General features: G+C 44.6%; 1 protein-coding gene across 1 annotated transcript in view; it reads right to left on the bottom strand.

Moving 5' to 3' along the window:
• Nucleotides 1-526: 526 nt before the first annotated feature.
• Nucleotides 527-27960, bottom strand: part of CFAP91 (cilia and flagella associated protein 91) — a 449409-nt gene continuing 421975 nt past the window's right edge. The window contains exons 17-18 of the mRNA XM_078656654.1: nucleotides 21274-21432; nucleotides 527-683 (exon numbers count right to left, since the gene is read on the bottom strand). Of these exons, the coding sequence (XP_078512780.1) occupies nucleotides 21275-21432 (158 nt within the window). The 3' untranslated portion in view covers nucleotides 527-683; nucleotide 21274. The remainder of the gene's footprint in view (nucleotides 684-21273; nucleotides 21433-27960) is intronic.

Raw genomic sequence — 27960 nt, forward strand, 5'->3', positions numbered from 1 at the left:
AAAATACTGAAAGATGGCGCTTCCAATAAAACACTTCATAAAGGTCCATATCTTGCTTCTTCTCAACTGCCAGAATACCTGCTAAGGTAATATGCGGGCTCTTCAAATCGGCATAAGATAATTCAGATTTGATCCCTGGCCACCGTCCCCATGAACTTGTGTGCCAATATCTCTTTTCCTCACTCCATGACATCTGAGCCTCCAATCTTGTGTACTTCAGAGTCTGAGAGTGCTGCGCAAATTCTGAAACCGTTCACCGGGCCACCAGTGAAAATCCTATTATTAATTGTTGCTTATTTTTCCTGCTTCTCCTCTGTACTTTGCAATAGTAGTGCCCTCCTTTGCATATTACTACTTTATCTGGTGACATCATAACAGTATGTCAGGAACATAGAGTTCCTCCACCACAGCCTCATTCTGCCACAAGAACTTGCTCAGAAAGCTCAAGAAGACTTGCATGACTAAAGTAATAGTTTACTTTTTTAGACTGTAGTGCTTCACAGCAATAAAACTAGAAAGGAATTCATACAGTACCACCAATATTTCATTTTTTATTTCTTAAAATAATATTACATATGGATCTATTTTGCTTCATATACAAAAATAAGACATTTCGGTTTCCTGGTGCATTTTCAACTCTACCGGCACACTGAATGAGTAATCCAGCTGTATAATCCAGAGAGCTGAAAGAAAAAAAATACACTTTGTTAACTTCTTGAAAATAAAATATTTAATATGTTCATATGAAGTAGTATTGTCATTTTACATTTTGCTCTTATAAATACACCATTCTGAAGTTTAATACAAGGTCAACACAACCAACCATCGTCAATGTAACTATCGTTTACTTAGTAAATATATAATGGAGGAAATTACCTTTTTAAAACAAGCATTGGCGAGGCCAAAGGATCTGGCCATCAGCAAGCGTGCAATTTTAAAAACACATCCACATTTATTTACAGTGTATGTGTGTGCATATATATCCATTCCATTTTGGTCTCTCAGGTCGGATACAGCACTCTCCATGTAGATGGTGCGTGTCCACTGGCAGGGCCAAGCCGGTTAATATTCTCTCCTCCTTGCTATTAATTAGCAACGCATTGACAGGCAATCTGCTACAATTTTACTTTATTTGTGCAAGAACAATTACAATGCCCAACGTGTTCCGGTCCTCTCCTCGGACCTTGATCACGGGATATGCAACATTTGACCTTGGGCATTATTTATTTCCAGTACTCATTTCCCTTCCTGTTGTGCCCCATTGCATGCTGGAACATGTAGTCATGGAAATAATGGAGTGACAGTGAGCCATTTCTACAGGGTGTCACAAGCTCAGTTAAAGTGCCAAGGTACTTATGTGCAAATGTCATTTAAATAGAAATATAAAATGTTTTGCAAAATTATTATTTTTTAATTTTTCAGGCATGTCATTTTCTATCCATCCCAGTTCTTTGTATACGCCTTCACGTTTCCTTTATTGTTGTTAATGCGCTTCATTTCATTTTAAAGCCCTCTAAAGAGCAGGGTTCTTTCCATTCTGCTTTTATTTCTTATTTTCTGCTTAAAGTTAAAGCCCCATTTTTGCTTTTAAACTACGTGTTGCATATTTTGGATGTTGAAATCATTCTTTCACACTGTTTATGACTTGCAACTGGGATGATCCACAGTATTATGCTATTGAACAAATACCAGCATTAGAAAGAGGTGGCAATCGGGAAAAACTTTTATGACAAAAAGAATCATGGTCTATATTATCGATGAGAACTCTTACTCCAAAAGGTTTAAATCAAGATGAGGAATTTTACGTGCATTTGTAAAAATTCATCATACTCGGTGTGAGGAGAAGGGAATAAATATAGCTATAGCTATATATATATATATATATATTTATATTTATTATGAAGTACATGGACTCCTATGGAATTAAATGTGGCAGCCCACTGGGGTGTAATTTGTGGGAGAACTGCTTAGCTTTGGCCACAACTGTACCAACTTACCATGACTCGTACCTATTTTAGGTGAATTGCGTATTTAAACACTTGTTTTTTTACTTTACAGATTTACAAGTTCATGTTTTATGAGTACTGGAACAACAAATACATGATTTATATGCTGGAATGGCCATGGAAGAATTGAGTATTTTATGATGATTGTTGCAGTCCTCTTTCAGTTGCCACATGTCATTCTCCAATCAGGAGCGTTCAGGATGCATTTAAAAGACTTGAACTTATCAGCCTTCATTTTAGCCAACATTGATAAAGGCATTGTCTCCGAAACGTGTCTTTTTGACAAATTATTAAATCGCTGATGGAGAACCCTTTGGAGTGGTCTGGATTGTTCATTTTTGAACTGTGAGTTTGTGAATTGTTGTGAGGCAACTATCAAGCCTAAGCACCCACTGTTAGGTTTCGAGGGAGAAGAAGGAGACCTTGAGCTGTGATTAGGGTCAGATCACAGAACAAGGAAGGGCACTTTACACACGATCCCTTATCCCTCTAAAGGAACGCCTCGCACGTAGCCTGACGCTTGGCTTACTGGCTCGTTCCTTGACCACGCCCCCTTCCACTTCCGTGTTGTTCCAGTCCCGCCGAAGCAAGCTCCTGTGGCGTCTTCGAGAGTCCTTCCCGCTGCCCTGGCTCCTGACCCCGCTCCCCTTGGTGTCGGTTCCTTCCTGTGGTGTAGCGGTATTTATTTCGTGGCAGCATCTCCCCCTTGGCTGCATTCCCCCCTCCCTTATTTGTTACGTGCCGCCTTACTGTACCCTTCCTTAGACTGCGTCTTCTATCCTGGTCTCTGTAAGGCTCACAGCTTTTTTATACTTGCTATTTAACATTTCTGTTGTTCCCCTGTGAGGGAGTCGCTGTTCCGCTCTACTTCCCCCCGTGGAGCCGGACGGCACACCTCGGCGAGTGTGTCTCTGCTCCGCCCTGTTGTGGCTGTCAGGGCCGGGCGGAACACCTCAGATCCCGTTCCTGTCTACAAGGGAGTCGCTGTTCCGCTCTACACTCCCCCGTGGAGCCGGACGGCACACCTTCGTGAGCGTGTATCTGCTCCGCCACGCATATCCTAAGCTGGCCGGTCGGAACACCTCAGCCCCCTATACTTTCTTGTTAAGATTTCTTTACCCTTCCCCCACAGTGTCTATTGTATGAATGGTGACTGAGTGTGTGTGTAGGTCTCTCCAATTTGACCTCTGGATATCCTATCGTTATCCTACCTGCATTCCAGCCATTGACCAGGAGGTTCTTGAATTCTTAAAGGCCCTCCACTTCAAGGAATTATTCAAAACGAGCACTGGTGAGTGTGAGGTAACAATAATCACAGCTCAATGTTTAGAGTGTTTTATAACCTTGCATAGGAATTAAGGGTGCTTATTGTTCTTTCCTTCTAGTATCTACGTTCTCTGGCTGCCATTCTACACAACCTCAATCCTCATCCTATGGGGAGAGTGGTGGACACTCCGTGGTTTTATTCCCCCATACTTTTAGAGAGCAGCATCTTGGAGCGAGTTCAAGGTTCTCCTTTAAGGGCTGCTTTTTGGAAGTTGGGGGATTCATCTTCGCTCCTGTGGATCTGGCAACTGTTCCTGACACCCACCTGTAAGAGCTTGGTAGTTCGAGTGGAAACTGTGGTACTTATATATACTTGCTCCGCTTCCCTTCCTTTTGTCAGTTAGGAGAAAAGCACTCACAGGGGTCTTTGTCTTTCAAATTTCTTTAATTCGTACAGCCAACATGACGCGTTTCGACTTACGCCTTAATCTAATGTTTTCTCGTTTCGTGCCAAGAGACAACAGTTTTTAAAAACCACAGATTAATCACATGATGTATTGTCATTGTAAGCAACGATGGACCATCGTATCCCGTGTGCATTTGAGCGCCATACTGGAACACATATTTTCAAAATGTCTCAGTACCCTACATTGTGGTCTGTTATAATCGTGTTGCCTAATCAACTTTGCTATACAGACTCATATTGCAATTTCATTGCCCCTCATTGGGAATATAAAATGAAACCTCGCATGGTAGAGTTTAGCAAAGCAGGTCGGTTATCTCCATTATAAAGCTGTATTTCGGCATAGTAGCTGCACATTTATCGTTATGACATTTAGCCGTGTATCGGCTTAATATTTCTAACATATCTTTAACACCCAATGGCAGCTAATCATAACATAATACCGCAGTGTTTCGGCCAACCTCCCACCCGCTATCAGTTACTTTGTACACCAATGACAGATCCAAAAACCATTCAGATTCTAAGAATTAATGAAATTATTCCTTAAAGCAGTTCAATGAGAAACATTGCACAGACATACATTTTCATTTCGGTTATCCTTCATGTTATCTTGAATTCACTTCTTAAGTGGATATTTTAGTCACCAAGATGTATAGCTAACTCCTCCCCTATATTCATTCCTTTTGGGGCCTTGGTCTCTAAATCAATTATATACCTCGATTCCAATGTCCGTAGCTTCTTAATCGTATCACCTCCCCTCACACTGTTGGGTACCTGATCTAAGCCAAAGTATTATAACAGTTCCCTGTCACTGCAATGTTTCTCTGCAAAATGTCTTGCGACTGGGTAGATGTCATCTTTTTTAGCTATTGCCCTCATATGTTCTAATACTCTTATTTTTATGGGGTGGATGGTACTGCCAACATACCTCAGTCTGCAAGGACATTCTAGACAGTACACTACCTACGTCGTGATACATGTCAGAAACTTCTTTATAATCCTTTGCTGCTTTAGGTCTGGCACCCTGTATATAAGTGTTCTTGTACTACCCGCACAGGCCTTGCATTTCCCGCAAGGATAGAAACCTCTAAGATCCCTTAGGGTTCCCCCTGTGTTCGGCTTTGTTTCAAAATGGCTCTGTACAAGGCTATCCCTCAGTGATCTTGCCTTTCTAAAGGTTATCATCAGGGTTGCGGGAATATCTGAACTAATAACATAATCTGTTTTGAGGATGTGCCAGTTTTTCTTTAGGATTTCCCTTAACTTTTTCGGATGATGCCAATGAATTATCATCCTGAATTTAGTATCCGCCATCTTGTCTACATCCTTCTTATCCTTTATAACAGGGTTTCTCTAGGAATATTTTTCACCCTATTAAGGGTGACATTCAAAAAAACCTCATTGTAACCCCTGATAGTGAATCTTCTAAGACTAGCTTCTGCAGCTGCGATAAAATCAACATCAACAATAGAGATTTAACAAACCTGTGCTCAACTATTAACAAGGTGTTAGTGTTCATACATCCCCTCAATTCTGCCCGATACAATACAGCCCGAGAGCCTTGATGATACAAATATCTATGGCTGGGGCCACCCATCTGGAAGATGTCCATCTGTAAATCTTGACTATACCTGCAGTCAACTAGATTAATGACATATGTGATTTTTCAAGTTGGGGTTCCCAATTCAGATTTCACCTAAATATAAAAAATTTGCCACCAAATCAATGGAGTTTTTACCCACTAGCATGCACATCTTACAATGCTTCTCTTCCCGATGTAAAAAAGTAATACATTTTGTCTTGGGGAGGGGGAGTGGGCTCCCCCTCGCTGAGCCATATAGCAGCTCCAGATACCCCAGCCCTGGGGCCCAAAGAGAAACAGTGTTCCGGGGACCCCTTATCGCAGGACACTGTCTTGTTCCCTGCCCGGGATAGTGTTGGCAGGTAATACAAACCTAAGGCCAGATGTAGGTGGCTAAATACCGGTCGGTAACGCCGAAATTGATGTAAATTTCAGCGTTACCGACCGGTATTTAGCCATTCCTAATGTAGGTAAGAAATCGGTATATAAGGAATTGTTAAATACTGATTCCTTATTGCTCTTGCATTTAAGGAATCGGTAATACCGATTCCTTAAATGCAATGTAGGAAGCACATTAAAGAGTGCTTTTGAGCCTTAAGAAATCGGTACTTACCACCAACTTCAAGTTGGTGGTAATTACCGATTTCCTTTAAAAAAATCACTTTTTTGTTTTTTGTTAAGTGCCATGTGGCACACATTCATGCCCTTAGGGCATGTATGTGTGCCACATGTGCACACATGCACATTTCAGGGGTGCAACAGGGTGTCCTTTTGACACCCTGGCACACTTGAAAGTGCTCCCGCTATTAGCGATTAGGTAATACCGTATCGCTAATGGTGAATGTCTTCACATTCATTCCTATGGGCCTCCAAACCCATAGAAATGAATGGGTAGGTATTCCTTATTACCGAATCTCAATTACGTATTCGGTAATAAGGAATATTAAGGATTCGGTATTTTCTACCGAATCTTTACCTACATATGAAAATACCGATTTCTAAATAGCGAATCGGTAACATCTGGTCCCTAGTTCCTTCCCCGCACTGTCCCATGCAGTGAACGCAACTTTGCTTACACCTGGTGGTAGCAGACACAAAAGCTGCTCCCACGGGGTGAGAGAAAAAACAAAAGAGCAGGCTCCTGCCTGCGATCGGATGGCTTCTGTCTGGGGAGCCATTTAAGCGTAAAGGTGATCCCCTATTTAGTTAAGGCCTAAGAGGCGTGGGAGGAAATAAATACAAGAAACCTCTTATCCGGCCTGTATTACTTCTCAAATGGTAATGACTCTACACAGGACATTTATGTTACAGCATAAAAACTATACACTAAAATGAATCATGTATTGAGTTTGTGTTATTTATCAAAAAATATATTTAACTTTTTTTGTATATATATTTTTGTCACACTTTTTTTTGGTATTTATTGCAAACATTATGATACATATTCACATTATTCTTTCAAATTAGAAGAGGACATCTTTAATCTTTTCTAAACAGTAATTTGTTTTTGAACAAACCCCAATTTATCTCCATCATTTTCCATTCTCACCTTTCATTCTACTCTTTCATACCAAATAACATACCACACAAACAAAATCACAATAAAAACACATCTGAATCAAAAGGCCTACTCCTTGTTCCTGTTAGCTCTTTGTCATAAGATTCCACAATTCGAAAGCCCAAGCAAGTCCATCAATTTAAAAATTGGCTAGTTCTTCTTTTTGGCTTAATCCTTGAGTAGGACCTTCAGATGGGTATCACTGGCCTACGTATGTTTCGGTGAAGCATAAATTAAATTCACCTTCTTCAGGACCAAAGAGTTACCATTTTCTCCCTTTTACTGTAGATTGGCTCACTGATAACACTGTTCCAAGAGACATACTTCTTGAAACCACCGCCCGCCACAATGGCAGGAAGGCATGTTGTGCACTTCCATGCACAACATGGCAGGCACTGCGCGGTGCCTGCCATGTTTTGCATGGAACTGCTGGGGGGTACCATAGGTACCCCCATGTGCCAACCCCCACCATCCTGGCACTAACACCTCATGCCTTTCCGCCACGGAAAGGCACCCTCCCGCCTGCATCCTGATATGGATGGCGGTGTCTAGCAGACACCGCCACCATATGAAACCCTTTTCTGCCCGGTCAACTCATTGCCCAGGCGGAAAAGTGGCAGACGGTCTTCCCGTCCGCTGCGGTTCCCCCCCGCCATACTAATGTGACGGGGGAAATAGGTGGCGGGCGGGCTAGGATGTAGGGCGGATCGCCACCGCCCGCATGGCGGTGGCGATCCACCCTACATCCTAATGGGCCGCTATGTTTCATGGGTCATTAAATGCATGACACAAGAATAGCTTGCTATTATTTTTAAAGTGCTCCGAGCTGGAGCTGTATGCTCTTCAGCTGTAGTGCGGCGTTGGTTCTATGGCTGTATTTTATGTTCTGGAGAGTGTTAATGATTCAAACACTCTTTTTTTGGAATAAAATGGTTTATTTCAACCCTTTCACTGCTAAGCCTCCCCTTTGTGCCAGCCTTTTTATGGCTATTTGTGGTAGTTCACCCTTAGGCCCCTATAATTATTTGTCCACACAAGATATCCATGCTAATTTTGCGTCTTTTTTCCAAAATCCTGAGGATTTTAAAGGTACCCAGGGTTTGTGGATTCCTCTGGAGGGGACAGAGAAATTAGACAAAATACACCTAAATTAGTTTTTTTTGGTGAACAAGTGCTACAGAAGAAAGCACCTTCCTGATCACTCCAAAAGAGCCTGTAATTCCTGACACGACAGGGAAAGGCCATGCTGCGGATGGTGGGGTTTCTGTGAATAGTAGGGTTTAACCCCGCTGCACAAGTTGAAGCGCTCATTTGTTCGAGGTTATGGACAGCCATTGGGGCAGGTGGCTCCTTCCTCTGCCATCAACTGGTTGCCTGGGATGGTGAGAGTGCAAACTAAAAGGGTTTTGAGGCTGCAGCTGCCAGTGGCATGGCAGTATTGGTTGGTTGTTGGTCTTGGGTCCCGAAGGGCTTTTGGGAACCGCATCCGTGGTCATGAAAGGATTGGAGAGTCTGTTGGCTGTGATGGCTGGGCAAAAAAAAGGACGTGGTTGCTAGCCTTTACCATAGCAACAGATGGAGGAAAGGCAGAGCGGGGCTAGAATGGGGCTGGTACGGGATTTTGGAGAATCCAAACAACTGGGCTGGCGCCCTGCTGTCCTTAAAGTGCAACAAGAGCCGAGTCTGCCCTCTCACCAAAAGGTAAGTGCTGTTGAAGGGTGTCTGTTAGACCTGTCAGCCCTAGGGTGGTCTTTCCCTGTGTTTTTTTTGCCCTTGCCTCATTTTTCCCACCATCTTTTTGTTGGCCCTTAGGTCTTCGGGCACCTTTTCCATGGCTAATCCATGTTAGGGTGCAGGTGCTCTCTACTTAAACATGGCTGCCACTGGCCCCTGCTACTGCAGCGTGGTCTTTTTAGTGTAGCACCCTAGTTGCCAGGAGCTGGCTGGATCCCCATACAATGTTGCAAAGCCAGCCACCCATCCCCTGTCCATAGGTAGAGTGGGAAAGCTCCTGGAACCTTCCAGAAGAAAGGCGGAGCTGATTTTTGCCGCCTTAGAGAGTGGTCACCTGACCTGGGCATACTTAAGCAAGGGAGGGAACTTTTTCTAGTCAGTTGGGGCATCACTGACCTGGGGAACCCACGCAGGAGTTTTAGGCGGGAGGGCCTAGTTAGGAACCTATGCTACTGGGAGTGACAGGATTTAGGTGCTGCCTCTTAAGCTGAGTGAGGTGTCCTAGACTAGCCCCCTGATCTGGCCCAGCGGTAGGGAACCCCAGGGTCCATCTGCAGTGACTGAGGAAAACTCATCAAGCCTTCAACTCAACCCCCCCCTCTTCAAGAAACACACACCTAAGGGTGCAGAACCATCCAAGCGCCAAGAACATTACTTGCTTTGACCAGAGACTGCTGAGGGATCGACCAGGTACTGGATTGTGCTGCCCTGCGCACTCCCTGCCTTCATCTGGGCCCCTCTGGCCCTACCTGTCTCCCCCTGACTGAACTGCCTGCAGTCCCTGCTGAACTGTGTTCATTAGCGCTATATTCTGTTCCGCTGTCTAGCGCTGCATGTGAGGCTGCCTTCCCTACTGCCAGCATTGTCTGCTGACTGACTTGCCAAGCGCTGTGTTAGGGATCACTGAAATCGACCCCTCGCCCTGCCGGCGACCAGCGCTGTGAAGCCCCCTAAGCGCTTCCCTGCCTCGGCGCCAAGCGCTGTACCTTGTCGCCTTGAGGCGCCTGAGGAGACCTTGTCCCCGCGGCTTTGGCGCCGCCCACGCGACGCCTCTGAGGCGCTTCCGGCCTGTCCTGTGGCCGACTGCCCTGCGCTGTGTCCAGCGCCGACGTTGACCCCCCCTCGGCGGCCCCCGGTGCCAGGAGAGGGCCGCCGCATCAAGTCTGTCAGGCCGCACTGGGTCTGAGGCCTGCCTGGGCCCCTGTCACGTGAGCGCCGCCGCGTCATCGGCCGCGCCCCCGCCCAAGCCGCGCAGCCATTGGCTGCCCCGAACCAGCCCTTCTCTCAAGGCCGGCACCCGGAGCAGGCCGCAACTCATCGTGGAGGGGGTCCGGAGCTGAAGACGCCCCTCCGCTTGGTCCCGCAGTGTGTTTCCTCACCCCTGGCGCCGGTGCGCTGTGGCAGCGTCTTGCACCGCGCCGGGCCGCGAGAAGTCCCTCAACCAGCGGAAGACTCCAGCCAACGCAAGGGCCCCGGAGGGCTGAAGGAAGCAGGTAACCCCCCGGGGAGGAGGGCGGAAGGCCGGGTAAGGCCCCGCGGTCGCCCCTCCCCTGGGGAGAACCGAGAGTGGGCCCAGTAGGCCCCTAATGTGCCTCGAGTGACTGGAAGGCCTTAATTGGGTGTCGAGGTATGTCGGGCCCTGAAAACTGTGCATGCCCGGCGAAGTAGGCTGTTCGGAAATTAACTGTTTTCGGCCCACTGGATGATAAGAGCGTCTAGGCCATTGACTAGTGACTGTCGTGGGCTGCCTGTACTGCTCATGCCGGTTTATATGTTATCAAGCCTGCTGAGGAGAGGGCTACCTACTTCCCTGTACTGAATTTCTTGCAGGGGCGGGCTTCTACAGTTCCTGATGGGGCCGAACTGTGACACTTATTGATTCATTCCAGTATTATTTTGATGGTCTGATTTTGGTTGCAAGACTGTTGATATTTACAAGAGGAAATGCTTATGATTGCGTCCTACAGGTTAATCCATGGTTGATGAAACTACCTTCTAGCCTGCTGAATAGTATAACGCGACAGGCTGTGTTATTTGGAGTTTTCTGCTGTACTGAAAGTACTTAATGAAATGTTTTACCATTTTACAGGAAATGCATTTTGAAAGGCGTTCATGAAATGTTTTAATGGGGTACTTTAATGAAATGCTAACGATTTGCTAATGCATTATTTGATTTGATCTAAAGCCTACATAAAAGATCTTGATTTTCAAACACAACTACTGGTGTGGTCTCCATTATTGCGCCCACTTCGTGTCTCAGTGGATGCGTGTGTTGAGTAGCTGCTTTACACGTAAGCCCCTGGCTGCCTTCCTGCTCGAGCCAAGCTACCCCCGGAGAACTGGTGGTCCCAGTTCTTACAGTGTCCTTAAGGGGTGCCTGGACTTCCCTGAAAAGCTGGTGGACTTCAACCAGGTGTGGAGACAGAGTGCCACTGATGATGCAATGGTCCAGCCCAGTGAGCCGGTCATATCTAGTCTGCAGCCTATTGTGAACTTTGCTACATTCCTGCCATTGGCAATAGCCTGGGTCAGGATTGCTCGGCCTTCTCCGACTGACTAAACAACTACCACTTTAACAACAAATGCCTAAACCACGAAGGCTAAACCACTACCAAAGCCAAACCACTACGTTCCGTACAACAACTTACTAATCCACGAAAAATTATCAATTTCCATACTACCCATATCTACCACTCCATTCCCTTAAACGCATGTTTGAAACCAAGAACAAAAAATGTAATTAAATTAAACAAAGTCTTTTTAATAAAACAATTTTAAGTTATTAATCTTTAAATTATCAATCAAATAAACGTTTATTTCAAATACGGACGAACTTACAAAAAGACGCTAATCAAAGCTTAAAAACAATAAAATATAAGTCCATCATCTGTTTTTTCAATGTTGACTAGAATTCTAACTAAATAAAATAAAAATAACACAAAATGCACTAATTAAAACGATAGTAAAAAAAGCAAGTTCTCACAGATAATGTTTTTTTAAACGGATTGCATGACGTATTTTCATTTGTAAAAATTATTGACTTAATTAAAACATATTATAAAAACGGCCAACCACCATTTATTAACCATTTCAATTGTGACACTCATTCGCATCGAGCACAGGTCAAGATAGCATCACTGAAAAACAAACCAACACTGCCATCTACTGGCCTAACACTGTAAATTAAAATAAAGTCCAATATATCCACAGCGTGATTAAAATGAAATACCTGACCTCCCGTTCCTAATTGCAATTATTTTAATATAATTAAACTTGCATTTAAGATTAATTTTTTAATAATTGACATCTCTGGTTTAGGAAGGCGTAGTTAAAGTGGTTGTTGTTCGTGTACAGTAGGGTTTAATGAGGTCGTGGTTCAGGTAAAAGTCGTTGTTGAGGATTGTTTAGTACACTCAGGGCCGGTCCTAGGATTCGTGGGCCCCCGGGCAGGATAGGAACATGCGAGGCCCCTCTAATTTGCATAAGATGTAGTATCACAGCAAGTGACATCATAAGAAGTGTCCACTGACTAATCATTTTCTGGCACTGTTGAAGTAGCTTTCCAAGAAGTTACCTCTCTAATGTGTACATCACTGAGATGGTTACAAATAAAAATAATAGCCCTAATGAAATAAGTGCAAATATTTTTTAAGCTCTATTATGTGGAAATGCAACACGTCAAACGGGGTTTAAATGCTAGGCCTCTATTTCTTCAAAACCGATGTTGCCAGATTAATGAATGAATACAATTCTAAGACAGACTGTCCCATAGCTATACAATGGATCTTCAGGTGACTCCCTGATACTCCAGTCGCACCAATGAAGGTCAAGGTTAAGGCATTTGGTTTTAGCAGGCATGGACATCAAAATAAAGGGATCTATGCTGGTTCGGGTGAGCGACCTGAAAATACTCCAGTAAACAGAAAGCAGAAATAAGAGGATGAAATGGCACAGATGACATACACAGGTTGGGTGGCAGGAGCACCAGAAGCTAGACCTTTCCCACAAACTGAATGCCTAAACCCGGCAACTACTGTCAAACTTCATTTTTAAGAGATGAAAAGAAAGAACTAACTTAAAGATATAAAGATGAGATGGCTAAATAGGGACAAGAATGTGTATCCAGGTAAATAAAAACTGCCAAAAGCTACAATGGGAGTTCACTCAACAGACAAGTAGTAAATAAAGCAACAAAAGAAGAGGGATTTATTTTAGCAGACTCAATGCAGGTTTCCCTTACAAGGAAATTAAATCTAGCAATGTGGAATAGGTTGGGGAAGCGGTGTTTGATTTTCAAAATAAATCTCCCAGAATCCCTCAGAATCCCTGAGCTTTGCATTTTTAAAGATTCGAAGTCACATTTTAAGTCACATATCCTTAATAAATGAGAAGACACCTGCCAAATTGCGATGGGTCCAGACACATGTCGCTTGACTCAAATTTAGCCTAAGAAGTAACAACCAAATTACACTTAGCCGCAGGTAAATGCACTGGATCTTGGTTAAAGAGACAATTGAAAGCAAGACCCTTGAAAGACCATGTCCATTATCCATAAATTACTCCAATCATGCCCCAGGCTACCTAATCAAAAACTTTTGGTCCTTCCAATCGCCAATACTATATTTGCCTTCCTACAACAACTGCCACCCACTCACCTAGGCTCAGTGACTGGCGAATCGCTCCATGTGTGATGATGTACTCTATGGAAATGAGCCACTCACTCCTCAGTCAGCTCCCCTCTGCAGCCCCCTTTTACTGTAAACTGCCACTTATTCTCACCTCCAAAGCAAGGCTCATTTAAAGTGTACTGCTGAAAAGCAGAAATTTCCCCAGGCCTCACATCGCTACATCTTGTGTTGCCCAGGCCTTCCCATTGTCATTCCGCACTTGACAGTGATCAGACTATCTTTGGGAGCATGACCAGACTGACCCTGTGCAGCAGCCTGGTAAATATATTTTAATACTCTTTGGGACAGGATACCTAGTGTTCTAGTGGCTCTAGTTTCTTGGACAGTTATTGACAAATGCTAAACTTTAAAACATGTTGGAGCAGATACCTAATAGGCCTGCAAACTACTTTTGCAAGATATTTGGGTTTCTTCTCCTGCCCCTTTCCTCAGGTTTGTTTTGTTAAATTACACCAAATTGTGCAGATAAAGCAAATGTCTTTAGTTATTGTTTTATGGAAAGAGATGAATGACAATACCACACCAAGAGGGTAGCCTGGTGCTAAGGAATTTCCAAGGAAAAGGTACATGCTATATTAATGTATTGAAAGGCCAGTTTTACGTTTTTTTCCCAGAAGATTTAATATGACCGTAGCTCAAGACTGAGACATTTCGAGTCCTGTGCAGCTAGAAAGGAGAAGGATCTACCTCCACTATGTTTCCTCCTAATTTTAGGATGGCACAGGTGCATGGCTGTTGCAGAGCGTAGGATTCTGGAATAAACAGAAGGACTAATATAGTACTGAAGAATGAGCAGGCCCTTTTATGCAGTGCACAATGGCAAATTGATAGATCATTTGATTTCGGTAATCAGCAGAAAGAGTATCTAGAGCAGCCTCAGATTAGAATCCTATCAGTGTTCTTAATGATCTGAAAGGTACCAAATGCATAAGGTGGGAAGTTCAAGACAGGGAACACTTGCATAATCTGGTTGTGAGAAGATAATTGACCGTACAACAGTCTTGCTTAATGACAGGTGAAAATACAGATATTGGTATTGCATATGGATGTAGTAGAAGTAGATAACACACCATTTGTCCAGACACAGAGAGAAGACATTGGAAAATAAATCCAAGATTTTGTTGTTGACACAACCATGGTGGTTGATTGACCCCGCTCCAGAAGCCACCAGGCCCCTTAAAGATGGGGATGTCTGATGTTTTGCTATTTAGTTTTAATGAATTTGTCTTTATCCAAAAAGCAACTAATTGCATGCAAGTCCAAAACATTTTCTTGGTTAGAGACCAGGCCTCTCAGAAAGGATAGAGCTGAAGCCACGTCAGGGGAATACCTTGAATTCCAGGTTGTTTCAGTTGATTCAAAAGCACCAGATGGGAAACTAATAAATTCAACAATATAATTTAGTAATATCAAGGCTGCTTTGCCTTCCTGATCAAGAATCAGGCACAAACTGTTCGACACAGCAAGAAATGCTTACAACTTATGGAGAGGTCAGAATCCAACTAGCAAGCGATTAAGAAGTAATTTAGTTTATATGAAACAGATTTGTCAGTTGACTTATTTTTCAAGGATTTTTCAGAAAAAGGCAGCAAAGAGATGTTAGAAGATGCTGAGAAGCTTTGAGCCTGCTGAAGGATTTTTGAGCAGAGGAACAAACGCTGCTTTTTAGTTTTGTTTTTTTCTACATTGGTTGATACAGATGATAACGTAAGGGCAATATTGCAAATGGAGGTCAGGGCAGGGTCTATGATGTTTAGATATCCATTCATTAAATGGGCAGGAAAGGGTCCCAAATGAGAGCCACATTTAATAGAAAGATCAAGCGTAGTAAGAGTAGTAAGAGTACGCAGAGAGCAGGCTGTAATTCCGCAGACATGTCAAGGATGGTTCGAGATCACAAACGTTTGTGAAGGATGACACACATCGCAAATCTAAGCCACACTTTCTACTTGGAAAATAAAGAGACAGGTAATTGGAAACTTTGGCAGAAGGCTAAATGTACTTAGCAGCACATGCTAGTTCAAAGACACTTTTACCTCTCCTCCAGCCTCCTACTTTTTTGGTGATTCTGCCCACTTACATTCACCTCTCTTCTCTGTGCTTTACTTTTTATCTAACCTCTTGTTCAGCCCCTCTTACATACACCTCGTTCTGCATGCTCTCCTTTTAAAGTATTATCTTTCCCCAATGCCCAAGCCTTTTACCTGTACTCTCTTGTTCTGCCACTCTTACATCCATCTTGACCCTCACACCTCCATGCTCGACTCTTTATCTCTCATCTTTCCACCTTGCCTCTCATATTCACTTTCAGATTCCTCCCCTCTTAAATCCACATCTCTCGTCCCTGCCCTACTCTTCACATCTCAACTCTCCACCCAGTCTTTATCTTCTTTGCAGGTTATGCCATCCTAAATCCAGCCATGCCTTTAACTTCTTCCCTTTCCTTTTATCTTTTCTTTCTGCTCCTGCTTCGTTACATACACCTCTCCCCTTCCTTCTTCCCTCTCTCCTTGCTGATTCTGCCCTTCTTACATCAAACTCTACCTCCCTGTTCTACACTTCATCTCTAATCTCTCACCAAGCCTTTAACTTTCTCTTTCTGGTTCTGCACATCGAACATCTACCTTCCCCTCCTCTCTGACTCTTCCTCTCACCTCTGTCTTTTGTTGGTTTTTCTCTCTTCCATCCACTTCTCTCTCTTGCCACTCTGCCTATGTACTCTTGCTGGTTATGTCTCTCTTACAGCTATGACTTTTATCAATACACTACCTTCACTGCTCACTGCTTACACCACCTATTTCCATTCATGCTCTACTCTTATTCTCATCTCCTCCTCAAACCTTATTTTGTGGATTCTGCACCTTTTACATCAATCTCTCTGCTATCCCCAGCTTTGTTGCTTCTCTTTCTCGTTATGTCCTTCTTATATCCACCTTTCTCCTCCATGCTGTATGCCTCATCTCCCCACCCCCCTGCCTCTTACCTTTTTCACTGATTCTGGCCTTCTACACCCACCTCTCATCATTCCCTCTCTCTTCTCTGTATAAGGTTTCTTGATTGTAGTGCCTCTTTTACATCTAACATACCCCATCCATGTACTGCCATTCTCCTCCCATTTCTTCCTTCAGCCTCCTAAGATTTCTTTGCTGGTCTGTCCCCTTTACAGCCACCTCTCCTCTTTGATCCCCTTACCTCTTACCTTGTCTCACTGTTTGTCTCATAAATCCATGTCTCCCTTCCATGCTCTACACTTCACTTTATCTTACCTACTGTCCCTTACCTTTCTCCCAAATTCTGCCTATATTTCACCCACCTCCTACCTACCTGCTGAGCCCTTCACCTCTCATCTCTCTGCAGTCTCTAGCCTTATCCCACTGGTTCTACCTTTCTGAAATGTACCTCTCCCCTGCCTCTCTACCCCAGCCTCTTACCGGCTCTTGGTTGTCTTGCCCTCTTACATCCAACACTTACCATTCCCTCTCTATGACACTTAAGTTTTCCTGATGGTTCTGCTTCTCTTATATCTAACTCTCCTATCCAAGCACTGCCTTTCATCTTTCTCTTCGGCCTCAACTTTGTTCACAGGTTCTGCCTCCCTCATGTCCACCTCTCCCCTCCATGCTCAACTCTTTAGGGGAGATTTAAAAAAGTCATGTGATGCAGCGCAGCCCCCTCCCCCCACTCCCCGGTGAGGCTGCGCTGCAGTGCGCGACAGGGAGGGAGCAGGAGAGCACAATATCTTCAGACACATGGCTCTCTCCTCCCCTTTCCCTTGCACCGTTACTCGTTTCAGCTCTGTGCGCCATGCACACACCTTAGCGCTGAAGCGCTATGGTGCTTTGCGCTGCTTTGCACTACTTAGATGGTGCTTTCCAGCGCAAAACAAGTTTTCGCTGGAAAGAAAATAGCAGCAAAAAAATTGCGCCGGTTAGCGTCACTTTTGTGACACAAAAACAGGGCAAAAGGTTTGAAAATCTCCCCCTTCATATTTTATCTCTCTCTCACCTCTACCCTCCATTCGCTGTTTCTGACTCTCAAGTTCCATCTCTCCCCTACATGCCCTGCAATTCACCACTCTTCTCTCCGGCCTCTTACCTTGCTTCATGTCTTGTGCCTGGGCACAATACAGGCCCCTGCAGCACAGATGGGCCCACAACACTTCTGAGGGCCCCATCCCACCTGGGGGCTCCCATGAAGCCTAGGGCAAATGAATATCTGTGAGATGTGGGAGACTCAGGAGCCCATTATTACATTCTGCAGAGAGGGACCCCATAATTTTGTTGTTACATAACTGCTCTCGTGTTACTTTTCAGGCATACAGCAATGAATGGTGAGTGGCTTGAGGGGTTATATTACTTGGGTGTATCTTGGAGGGTTCATTACACTCTCCTTGGGTGATAAGGATGGATGTGGGATCCACCCCCCCCCCATTCCTCCCCCTCACTGAATGTTAGCATCTCCACTAAACTTTTAAAGACCCAATTGCTCATTCTTCCTTCGGTTCATGTAAATTACATGAAAATAAAAAACACCAAGCGCTTATAACTGGAGTTATTATTTATGTTTTACTCCTTTAATGTTTGTTTTGGATGAACGTGCTTGGTTGTGAAAAAAAAAACAGAATTGCAAAAAAAGAAAAGAATAATAAGCCCTTTAATCCATTTTCTGTCTTCTCCCTTCCATGGAAGGAGCAGCGCCTTTTGTGATGTGAGCCCTGCAGGATGCTCTGCGTTTCATTCATGCATGGGCAGGGCTCACTTCACACCTCATGCCAGTTCAAGTAGCTGCCTAACTGATGTTATGCAGATGCATCGATTAGGCTGATCACGGCCACAAACCCGCCTTCCCACTCTGCAGCACCTGAAAGCGATGGGGTGTCATATTGCCTTTTTCAGTGAATGGCAGCTGGGGGAGGTGAGGGGGCCCCCTCCGTGGGCCTCGCACTTTACACCACGGCTGCAAACCCCAAGGGAGGGGGCTCCCCACCTGTCACTTTTACAATGGCACCATTTCAAAAGGTTGATGGGCTCGTGGGGGGGCCCCATCACAGTTAGACAGCCGTGAGGCCCTGGGCGGCTGCCCACACTGCCCATGCCTAGCGCCGGCCCTGAGTACACTCGTTATTATGGATTTGTTGTTAAGGCCGTTTCCCGTGGGTATATCAGCCCAAAAGGCACATAGTGTTCACTGACCACAACGCAAGACTGGTGGAAGAGAACATCCTCTTTCCGGTGTCCAACTTCTTGGATTCCCTATGTGGAGCGGGAGGGTTGATTTGGGACATGGAGGCCTGGGCAACCAGGCTCTCTGGGTGGGCTGCTGGGTGAGGACGGTTTGGTCCCTAGGAAGAGAACAATGGTGGAGGAAAATTCCCCTGTGCACAGGAGCCCCTGTAAAGGGCTTGGCCTATGCCCTGAGCAGGACATCCTTGAGAGATTCATTAAAAGGTAAGAGAGGCTGAAGCATCTCTGTCAAGATTTCTTGGGAAAGGTACTAAAGCACACAAAGAGGTCAAGTAGACAAAACGAATGAGTAGTAATAAAGTACTCAAAAGTTCAAATATGCCTTAGTCATATTTATTCTTCCCAATGTTTTCATAGTTTTTGTGGATAAAGCATAGCATCCAATAACGTACAGCAGCCGACACGTGTTTCGTCACAGAGACTTTTTCAAGGCTGAGTAGAACACATTGAGCCCAAATGCACAATGGCCTGATGGGACAGTCGCTCTTTCAAATTTTTCATTTTTTCATTTGTTTATGGAACTTACTCAATGACTTTGGGCGTGATGTTGAGCACAGGAATGGCTCTGCAAATAGGGCTGGGACTTTTCACGAGACCGAAACCTGCAGCTTCACAGAGTCCAAGGAAGTTAGGACTAGGACCTGAATCACCATGGGATTAATTGTGCGACAGTCGGGCAGGCTTTGGAGTCGTGGCCTGGTTCCAGGCACCACAGGCAAACCAGGTGGGGGGTCTGTCAGAGACATCTGCTTGGAACAGTGTTTAAACCCCATAGGATTTTAGGGGTCATCCCTATCTGCTCACTGACAGAAAAGCTCAAAAATGGTTGACAAAATATAAAAAACAACTAGTACAGAAATTGGACTGAGGTACTCTCCAAATCTGCGAGGATGGCGTGGAAGGAACAGAACTGATGTCAGCGAGCTGGGGTTGCACCTGTATGGGCACTGTATGTCATTCGCTGGTGACCTGATCAATGCCACCAACTGGCGCTCAGAGGTGTTTCTCAAGATTTTCCAGAACTAATTTGACACCTGGGGACTGTTCTAAGGTAATGAATTTGTGACTAGAAGTCTCTATCAGATAACGCAAGGAATAATTGGATGCCATTTCTCCAGACACAAAACTGAGGATTTGTGTGGGTCAGCTACTGAGAACTGCTGGTCACATCCAATGCATGCTTAAAGTCCATTGTTAATGGCACACAGAGAACAGGGACACAAGCTTTTTTAACAACGCTCAGTTAGAATCAAAAGTGGAAGACAATCACTTCACATCCAGAAGGAAGAGAAACAAAAAAAAAGAAAAGCTATCTGTTCACCCATTAAACCATGGATGTCCTGTTAGATGCTCAAAAGTTAGTAATCATTCAGTATATCACATGTCCATCTATAAAAAAGAAAATGAATCAATATTGTCCCTTAAACTACTCAATTTTACTGAGTAAATATGAAAGCCCACTATTCATGGATCATATTGTAATCTCCCCAAACACCAACTAATAATGCTTGTGCACACACACTAAAACCTTTAGATTATAAGAGCACGTTAAAGATCATATGCTACATCTCAGAACTAAAATGCTATTGAAGCAGTTTACTTGCTAATAAAACCAACTATCAGGTAGCAAGTCTGTACATCAAATCCTTCTCTATATAAATGATGTCTCCATTCAGGGATCCGTCAGTTCATATGTATATGTATAACCTCAGCCCGTGTGAAGAAACAAAATTCGGAGCCTTTGTACATTTAATATTATTGTGTGCATCATGCAGATGATGAAAAGTAGCAGGAATGGCTTTGAAGCTGTAGGGGCTAGCAGGAAGAACTGTTTTGGGATGGCCAGTTGAAGAGATTGTGTAACATGTTTTAAACTACTACAGTGGCATTGGGGAGGGCAGCAGCTGAAAGGCTCTGTCTTTACTGGTAGGCAGTGGTTATATGGAGACCGGCCATCAGTCTTCCTGTCGGTGGTGGACAGGGGAGCACTGGGCGGCAGTCGCGGATTCACAGTGACATCCGAGGGGTAGTTTAAAGGTGGGCAGAAAAGCATAACTGCGTGTTTCGTAGGGGTGAGAGTAGAGTGTAATGGATGTGTTAGTAGCATGCATGAAGGCAGTGTCTGTGTTTAGAGGTGGTCAACTGCGCGGGCTTCGCTTGAAGGTGGGTCATCAAGTAGGAAAGTAGGAGGATGATTTTGGTGGGCCTTCTGGAGGCAGTGTAATGTAACTTTGCTGGAGGGCGCAGCAGCAGTATTTACTGATGTATGTAAATCACCCGATGAAGGGCAGATGTGACCAATGGAGAAACCAGAATCCTTTTTGTATGGCTGGGGTGCGCCCATGCAATATGGCGGGAGGCTGGCCTGAGAGCTCTTGACTGACATGGAGAATGGGGGGCCCACTCTATCTACTTTGCAGGGGGCCCCCTCAGGTTTTGTCACGCCTCTGCTCAGCCACTAAAGAATGTTTTCCAAAGAGAACCGTAAATTAACAAGGAACGTAGAGCCTCATTTAGAGTTTGGAAGACAGGGTGCAATATTCATTGTGTCATAGACTATAAATGTCTTGTGATACAGCAGACAGGACATCCACAAGGGTTTTTTGATGGGATACTCTCCCTGTCAAAGTCTAATTCAAACCCCTAGCCTTTTGTCCATTCTGGATACTGAAAACACTCACAACGTGCTCGGGCACTGTGTGGCGAATGCATGAAATACATCTTCCAACATACATTATGGATCACATTCCGGTCCAGCGTCTTCGTCTTCTGGAATAGCTGCTTTAATCTCCTCCTGTTGGTTGACTTTAGAATTTTCAATCATCACTGTCTCTGTCCCCTCATGGATGACACGGTGGGCTGCTACAGTGTGCTTCCTTTGGGAAAGTCTTACTGTTGGGGACAAAAAAGAAAGAGTGCATTCTAGAGTGCAATGTTGTAGCTTTGTAAAAACTCAGAAAAACTCTGAACTGTAACAGAGACATAGGCAAGTCTCGGTCAAGGTTGAAATACTGGAACTCTGCATGATAATTACATTCCATGTCATGCTTGCATTGTTCTAAACAGTAAAGGGTAAATCATAATAAAAATCAATTAAAACATTAGAGCACAATGACATCTGACATCAACAGAGATAATCACACTTGCTGTTGGATAAAGTAAATGAAAATAATCTGTAGTGATGGGAAGAGTGACAGTCGTTCTAGAAACTAATCAGATATACCTCTTGGAAAACATGTTATCTTTGTGTTGCACCAAACACCAACGTTTATGGTCATTATAAATGAAAAAGGAAAAACAGGTCAAATACTTCATAATTAATTTGCAAAAGTATGAGCAGACACAACTAAGTGAATATGCATTAATAAAAATAGGGGTACTGCTATATTGGAAGAAAAGAGGCAAACAGGCAGTACACTCAGAAGAGTACTTCTTTGTATGAACACTACATTCATGTTTAATAAAAAGCCATCCACTGCCTCATCAGTGTCAATGCTGGGGTGTTCTAATGCTAATTTGAGCAGAGCTGTAGTCAGAACACGGATAAAGGACCATTTTATCTGAGCTGAGTGTATCACCTGACCAGCTGTCCAAGGAGTATTTCTTTGTCCCTAGTTTCCGGTTATAATTTCAGCGGTTAATTCATATCAGTTCTGGCTTAGGGTAGGGCACCCATTTTGCAAAATATATTCCAAAGCAGGAAATAGGGACTGTGTTCATAGGAATATCTTCAGCGCATTTGAAGACCACGACTGAATCATAAACAGCCAGTAGAGTGTAAATGCTACATGTAAAAGCCAATTTTTATTTTTGCAGAACCTGCCCTGATATATCACATTTTCTGCACCCCCTTTGTACTTCATTCCATGCCCACCTCAGGTGCTGAGCAATATCAAATGATTTTCATGGTGTAGAAAACATTATTTTATTATTTAGCCTGTTGGGCTATGCAATTTAATGTCTTAGTTTATATGAATAAATGTAATGTGCACAGACGAGAGGCTAGAAAAGGTTTCTTTGTCACATATTCCAAAATTCACTATGAGCAAATGGGTTTTGCAAATGAAAATCCCCAATGACTTTGCTTCTGGACGCCTGATCTTTGGAGCGCTGCAGTTGTAAATGTAGTATTTTCCATTGTAAAGCTCCTGGCAAAATGGTTTTTGACTGTAACTTCCAGTGCCCATCTTTTAAAACAAAGTTAGCTTCTGTGTGAAGCTGGGAAAAAGGACTCTGGCGAAGTGGCTTAGACACATGCGCACATGCATGCATGTATGCAGGCTACGCAAGAAAGACTCTTGTCTTTTCAAAGGTAGCACTGTGACAGATGGAGCCCCAGTTTAAACTGAAGGAACTGCATCATTCCTCCTGGGTAAGAGGTATCACGTGTAATACTTTCAGTGCACACTGTCTATGTTAAATTGTGATCAGACTGTAACTCCAGATTCAAACATGATACAAGGGTCAATAGTGCTGCCTTGTATATAAATTGTTGAGCTCGGATGCTAACTATTAGGCAAGGGAGGCTCCTCCACGTATTATGAATACCATTTTAGGTTTCTGCTTCTCGCACTACAAGAAAGCAGAAGGGTTTGGTTGGGGTTGGGCGGTCCTGCTCCAGGCAGGGGAGGAGTGGCTTGGCCACTGTTGTGGGCGAAGACTGTTTGGTCGGCCCCAGGGCCGACCAAACCAGTCATTGGCACTCAGGCCCGGACTGGCCATAGCGGGCACCGGGCAATCCCCCGGTGCGCCGCAAGGGTGGGGGCCGGTTTTGAGCCCCTGGGGGCCGATTTTGTTACAGGGCAGTTTTTGCAGCATAGCTGCAAAATCGGCCCTGCAACAAAATCGGCCGAAAACCGGCCCTGGCAAAGCGCTCGGCGGCACCTCCAACTCCCCAGAGTGGGGAGGGGGGCCGGCCCAGCACTTTGCCAGGGCCGGTTTTGGTTCCCAGTCCGGCCCTGTTGGCACTCTCCCGTTTTCTCCATGTTGGCTGCATGCAGCCTGCATGGAGAAAACGGCATCCCCATCTACGCCTGTGCGGTTGGCAGCCCAGCCAATCACAACCCTGTATTTGCAGTGTTGTGATTGGCTTAAGGGAGGAGAGGGAGGATGTCTGCTTCCTGTGAGGAGCAGAGAGAGGAGACACAATGCGGGACCAGAGGTAAGTTTTAATATATATATTTTTTAATTAGCCCCCTCACCTCGCGAACCCCAACACCGCCACCCGCAGGTCATGCCTGTCTTTTTGAAACTTCTGGATTTCTTACCATATTCTATAAGTGGATATGTTTCTCTGAAGAGATTCATTCCATCAGTTACCTGGCTGGAGAAATTAATTACTCTGCTGCACTGGCAGACAGAAAAAAAATCTCTAGGATCAACTGGTCAAATCCAGAAGTATTAAGCATCACTTGCTGGAGGAGGGGTTGGGGCTGAAATCTACATAGCCATCATTCTACAACTGCTAGCTAATCCAGGGGAGGGGTGCTTCCAGGACGTGACAATAAAAGGGGCAGACTTGTGTTTCTGCTTCCCAGCAATGGATCCCTTTGAAACGTTTAGGAGATATCAGAATGCCAGGGTGGGCCAAGATTGGTACAGAGGGGATTGTACCTCAATTTTGGATTGAACTTCTATTTTTAATTTCATTTAGAACTCAGCACAGTCTGTGGGCTGGTTCCATTTAGTTATATTAGAGGATGGAAACATTAAGCACCATCTAAGGAAATGCCTCTTTTCGTGTGGTCACCCCAAAGTTTTAGGCTGATGTTGCTGTCTTTTTTACTTTGAGGTTGTGCTAAGGCCGCTAATAAGACCTCGGTGAGGGTGACCTGACCCTAAACTGTGTATTTTGAATTGCCTTACACCACATTGCCATAAGCTAACTTACTTTTCAGCCCATAGTATATGGTACCCAGGGCATGTACGTTAAAGGGTCACTCTAGGGATTGCAGCACTGTTTGTGCCACACTGGATGTGACACAGGTAAAACCAACCCCCCAGTCCACCACTGCAGAATGGACAAGCAGTTTGCACCTACTAGCCAGCCTCACCACTGCCCACAGTGTTCAAGACAAGCCATCCCAGTAATGTGTCTAAGTCATCCCTTTGGCAGGACTATCGAGCTCTAAGGCAAGGTGCAAAATATTTCACAGGAATAACATGTATTTTTCATGGTCCGACAGTAAAAATGCAAAACTAATGTTTCAGAGGTGTACTGCAGAGTTGGGTCTGAGGGTCCATTATTTATAACTGGTGCCCACTTTGAGGTTTCTAAAAGATTTTCACCGCCATCGGTGCTTGGCATTTCCTGCCTCCTTCCCCTGGACCTAGCTTGTCTGGGGATATAAAAGACTAGTGTCAAACCCCTTTGTGAGTGTGCAGTGCAGAGCATTTGTGATGTGCAAATGTAGAAGGGGCCAGCTCCCCCCTCCTCAAGAAAAGAGATGGCCCATCTTGCCAACACCTGTTTCCCCTTTGTCTTAGTGTCTGGGAGAAATACACAAAGACCAACTGCCAACTACACCTACTCAAGAGACCCAAGATACAGGCAGAAAGCACCAAATGGTTGGGACAAGAAAATGGCAACTTAACATGCAACTTTACCATTAAAGATAGTTTTAAATTACTATTCTTTCGACACCAATCCTTATGAGAGAGGCAGGCCTTGCAGTAGTGAGAAATCAATGTAAGAATTGTTTGATTTTAACACTTTATGTATTGGAGTTTTCATAAAGTAATTGAGACATAGGAAACAAAAAAAGGAAAGAAAGCCAATTGCAGTATATATCGTGGATCACCTGATTCATATGACAAGAATGACAGCAGTGCTCTATCATGTAGACTATAGTCACATGGCAAGGGAGTATCTGTGACATTACAACAATACGATTGGGGGGGGGGGGCTAGGGGATTGGAGATGAAACATCAGTGACTTACATAACAGGGTACGGACCAGCGTGGGAACAAGGGCAACTAAGAAATGTATGCCGATGCGAAGGGCGTGGTATGAAGTTCATGCAGTGGGGCTCCTAATCAGGACCATCTGTTTATGAATGTAAGAGCTTTTCACTACCAGGACATGTAAAAATGTTAAGTAATGTCCAATGTTTTAAATACACTGCACCCTGCCCTATGTGCTATTTAGGGCCTACCCTTGGGGCAACTTATATGTATTAAAAAAGAAGGTTTAGCTATGGCAAAAGGTTCATTGTACCAGGCATAAATGGCATGTTTAAAGAGCTACTTAAGTGGGTGGCACAATGAGTGTTGCAGGATGACTAGTAGCATTTAATTTACAGACCCTTGGTACATATAGGTCTACTGTATTAGGTACTTACAAGTAAATTAAAGGCTCCAACTGGATGAAAGTTAATTTTACCATGTTTAATGGAGAGAGCACAAGCACTGGTTAGCAGTGGAAATTGCCAAAAAAATGAGATCAGCAAAAATGGAAGAGTTTTGCAAAAATGTTGGGCAAGACTATCCTATGTCTAACCAGTCTAACAGTGGCCCTGAAAGAGAAGCCGTTCTGTTTGACTGTTCCTGGATAAGATGTCTCAGGAATGGGCATCAAAACCTCTTGTTGTTGTGCATAGTCACCCTGCCAGTAACGATAGGCCCAGGTGGCCGGAGAGTGCAGGCAAGGAGAATGTTCTGCTATGGAGGAACTAAGGACTGCTGCTAGGATATCAGGTCAGAAGATCACCAGGGCTAGGCAAGAGCCCAAATATAGGTCACTGCCACTAAGCTGTTGCTAAGCGGGAGAAGGTAATACTGCAGCAGGCTGCTGAAAAGACCCAAATATTGTGGGGAGTCAGGCAGTAGCGATCAGTTGTAGTATGAAGTGGTGGGGCAGGGAAGGTAAACACAACCGACACACAAGTATAAATAGAAAAGAACATTTAGTTGCCCCCACGGCCGCCACCTTGCTTCCGATCCTTACGTCCTTGCCAGGAGCCGGCTGCACACTGCGCAGGCTACCAGCTCCAAATCCCAGCACTGGGAATGCTATTTCCCTGGAGCCGGCCAAACTGTCATGAGCACTTGGCAGTGCCCACCACTCCCCCCTAGTGCTGCAACTGCAGTGTCAGGATGGAGGCCCCGCCCCTCCCCCCAGGCTGCAGAGCTAAAAATAAAATGATAATACAAATGTTTTATTATCATTTTATTTTTGTCCAGACTCCTTTGCCTCAGCTGGCTTTCGGCGGGGGCGAAGCACTCCGCCACAATGGAGGAGCGGCCCCTGGCATCAGGAGGCCACTGAAGGGTTGTAGTAGCAGCTGAAGCCCATCAAAGACAGCTCAACGCTATCAATCCTACTGGAACCAGTCCAGAGGGGAGGGATAGTCCGAAATCAAGTTGCGACTTGTGCATTGATTTTTCGGATTTGCTTTGTATGCCGTAGGGATCTGAACAACTACTGCTATTAAGAAATTCCTGGTATCATTGACCTGTGCTGCCTGACATACTCTTGTAGTTCAGGTTTCTCAACTTCCCAGTAGGTAGGTGAACCGTACTGCTAGCCCCCAGCCTGAGGTGCCAGAGAAGAGCAACTAAATCCAAAGGGAGCCCCAGACCTTTCCACTCAGCTCTGTGCAAGGGGTTTTTGAGAGGCAAGGATTATGCTAGCTGCTCCGAGCTGTGTAGGAGCCTTCTCTGCTTGCCCTCGCATCCACCTAAGGATAGGACACAGCTGCTATTTTGTTAAATATGTGGGGGGAATTGGAGCTGTCACATTGCCTGACCAGCAGTGTCAGACTGCTCAGGGAGTGTAGTGAATGCCCCTGGAGAGGAGGATCACAGAAAAGAGTAAAGTGCTTAAAGGTGCATGAAAATTCCAACTGGCTCCCATACAAAAAATCAAAGAAAGCATCAGGGTGGTTGCAGATGTTAGAATGTGCCCCCAGCAGCAATGAGGGAATGTGTATATTGTAAAGAGGGTGCTCCTGAGGGACCACATTCGCAGGGTGGTAGGTAACCACATTATGTTAGTGTCGCCTCATCGCCTTAGAGTGCAGGAAGAAATGTTGTGGCACTAAATCTACCAGAAGGGAGAAGGTAGGAGACTTGGAAGGGCAGGGCACTGATAGTAAATTGCAACTGGAGCTGCATAACTGACACGCAGCCTGCCTTAATAAACACTTTCTCAAGGAAAGACTACTCTATGTGTTCAAAAGCCGTTTCTGTGTATCAAGATCAGTCCAACTGTCCTCAACATTCTTTCAACATTATGAGGCAGGCGTGAGATGCTCCTGGTATTGTAGCTGGCCTATGCAGTTTTCATAAGGTATTATAGGCATTCTACATTGGTCACAGGACTGTCTGTTACAGACCAGACCTAACAGGCTTGAATCTACTATGAAAAGAGCAGATCCAATTGTGCAGCTAAAATCTTGTTATTGGGTCCACATACATGAA

The sequence above is a fragment of the Lissotriton helveticus genome, chromosome 8 (genome assembly GCF_964261635.1).
Source record: "Lissotriton helveticus chromosome 8, aLisHel1.1, whole genome shotgun sequence".
In the NCBI taxonomy this organism is placed as follows: Eukaryota; Metazoa; Chordata; class Amphibia; order Caudata; family Salamandridae; genus Lissotriton; species Lissotriton helveticus.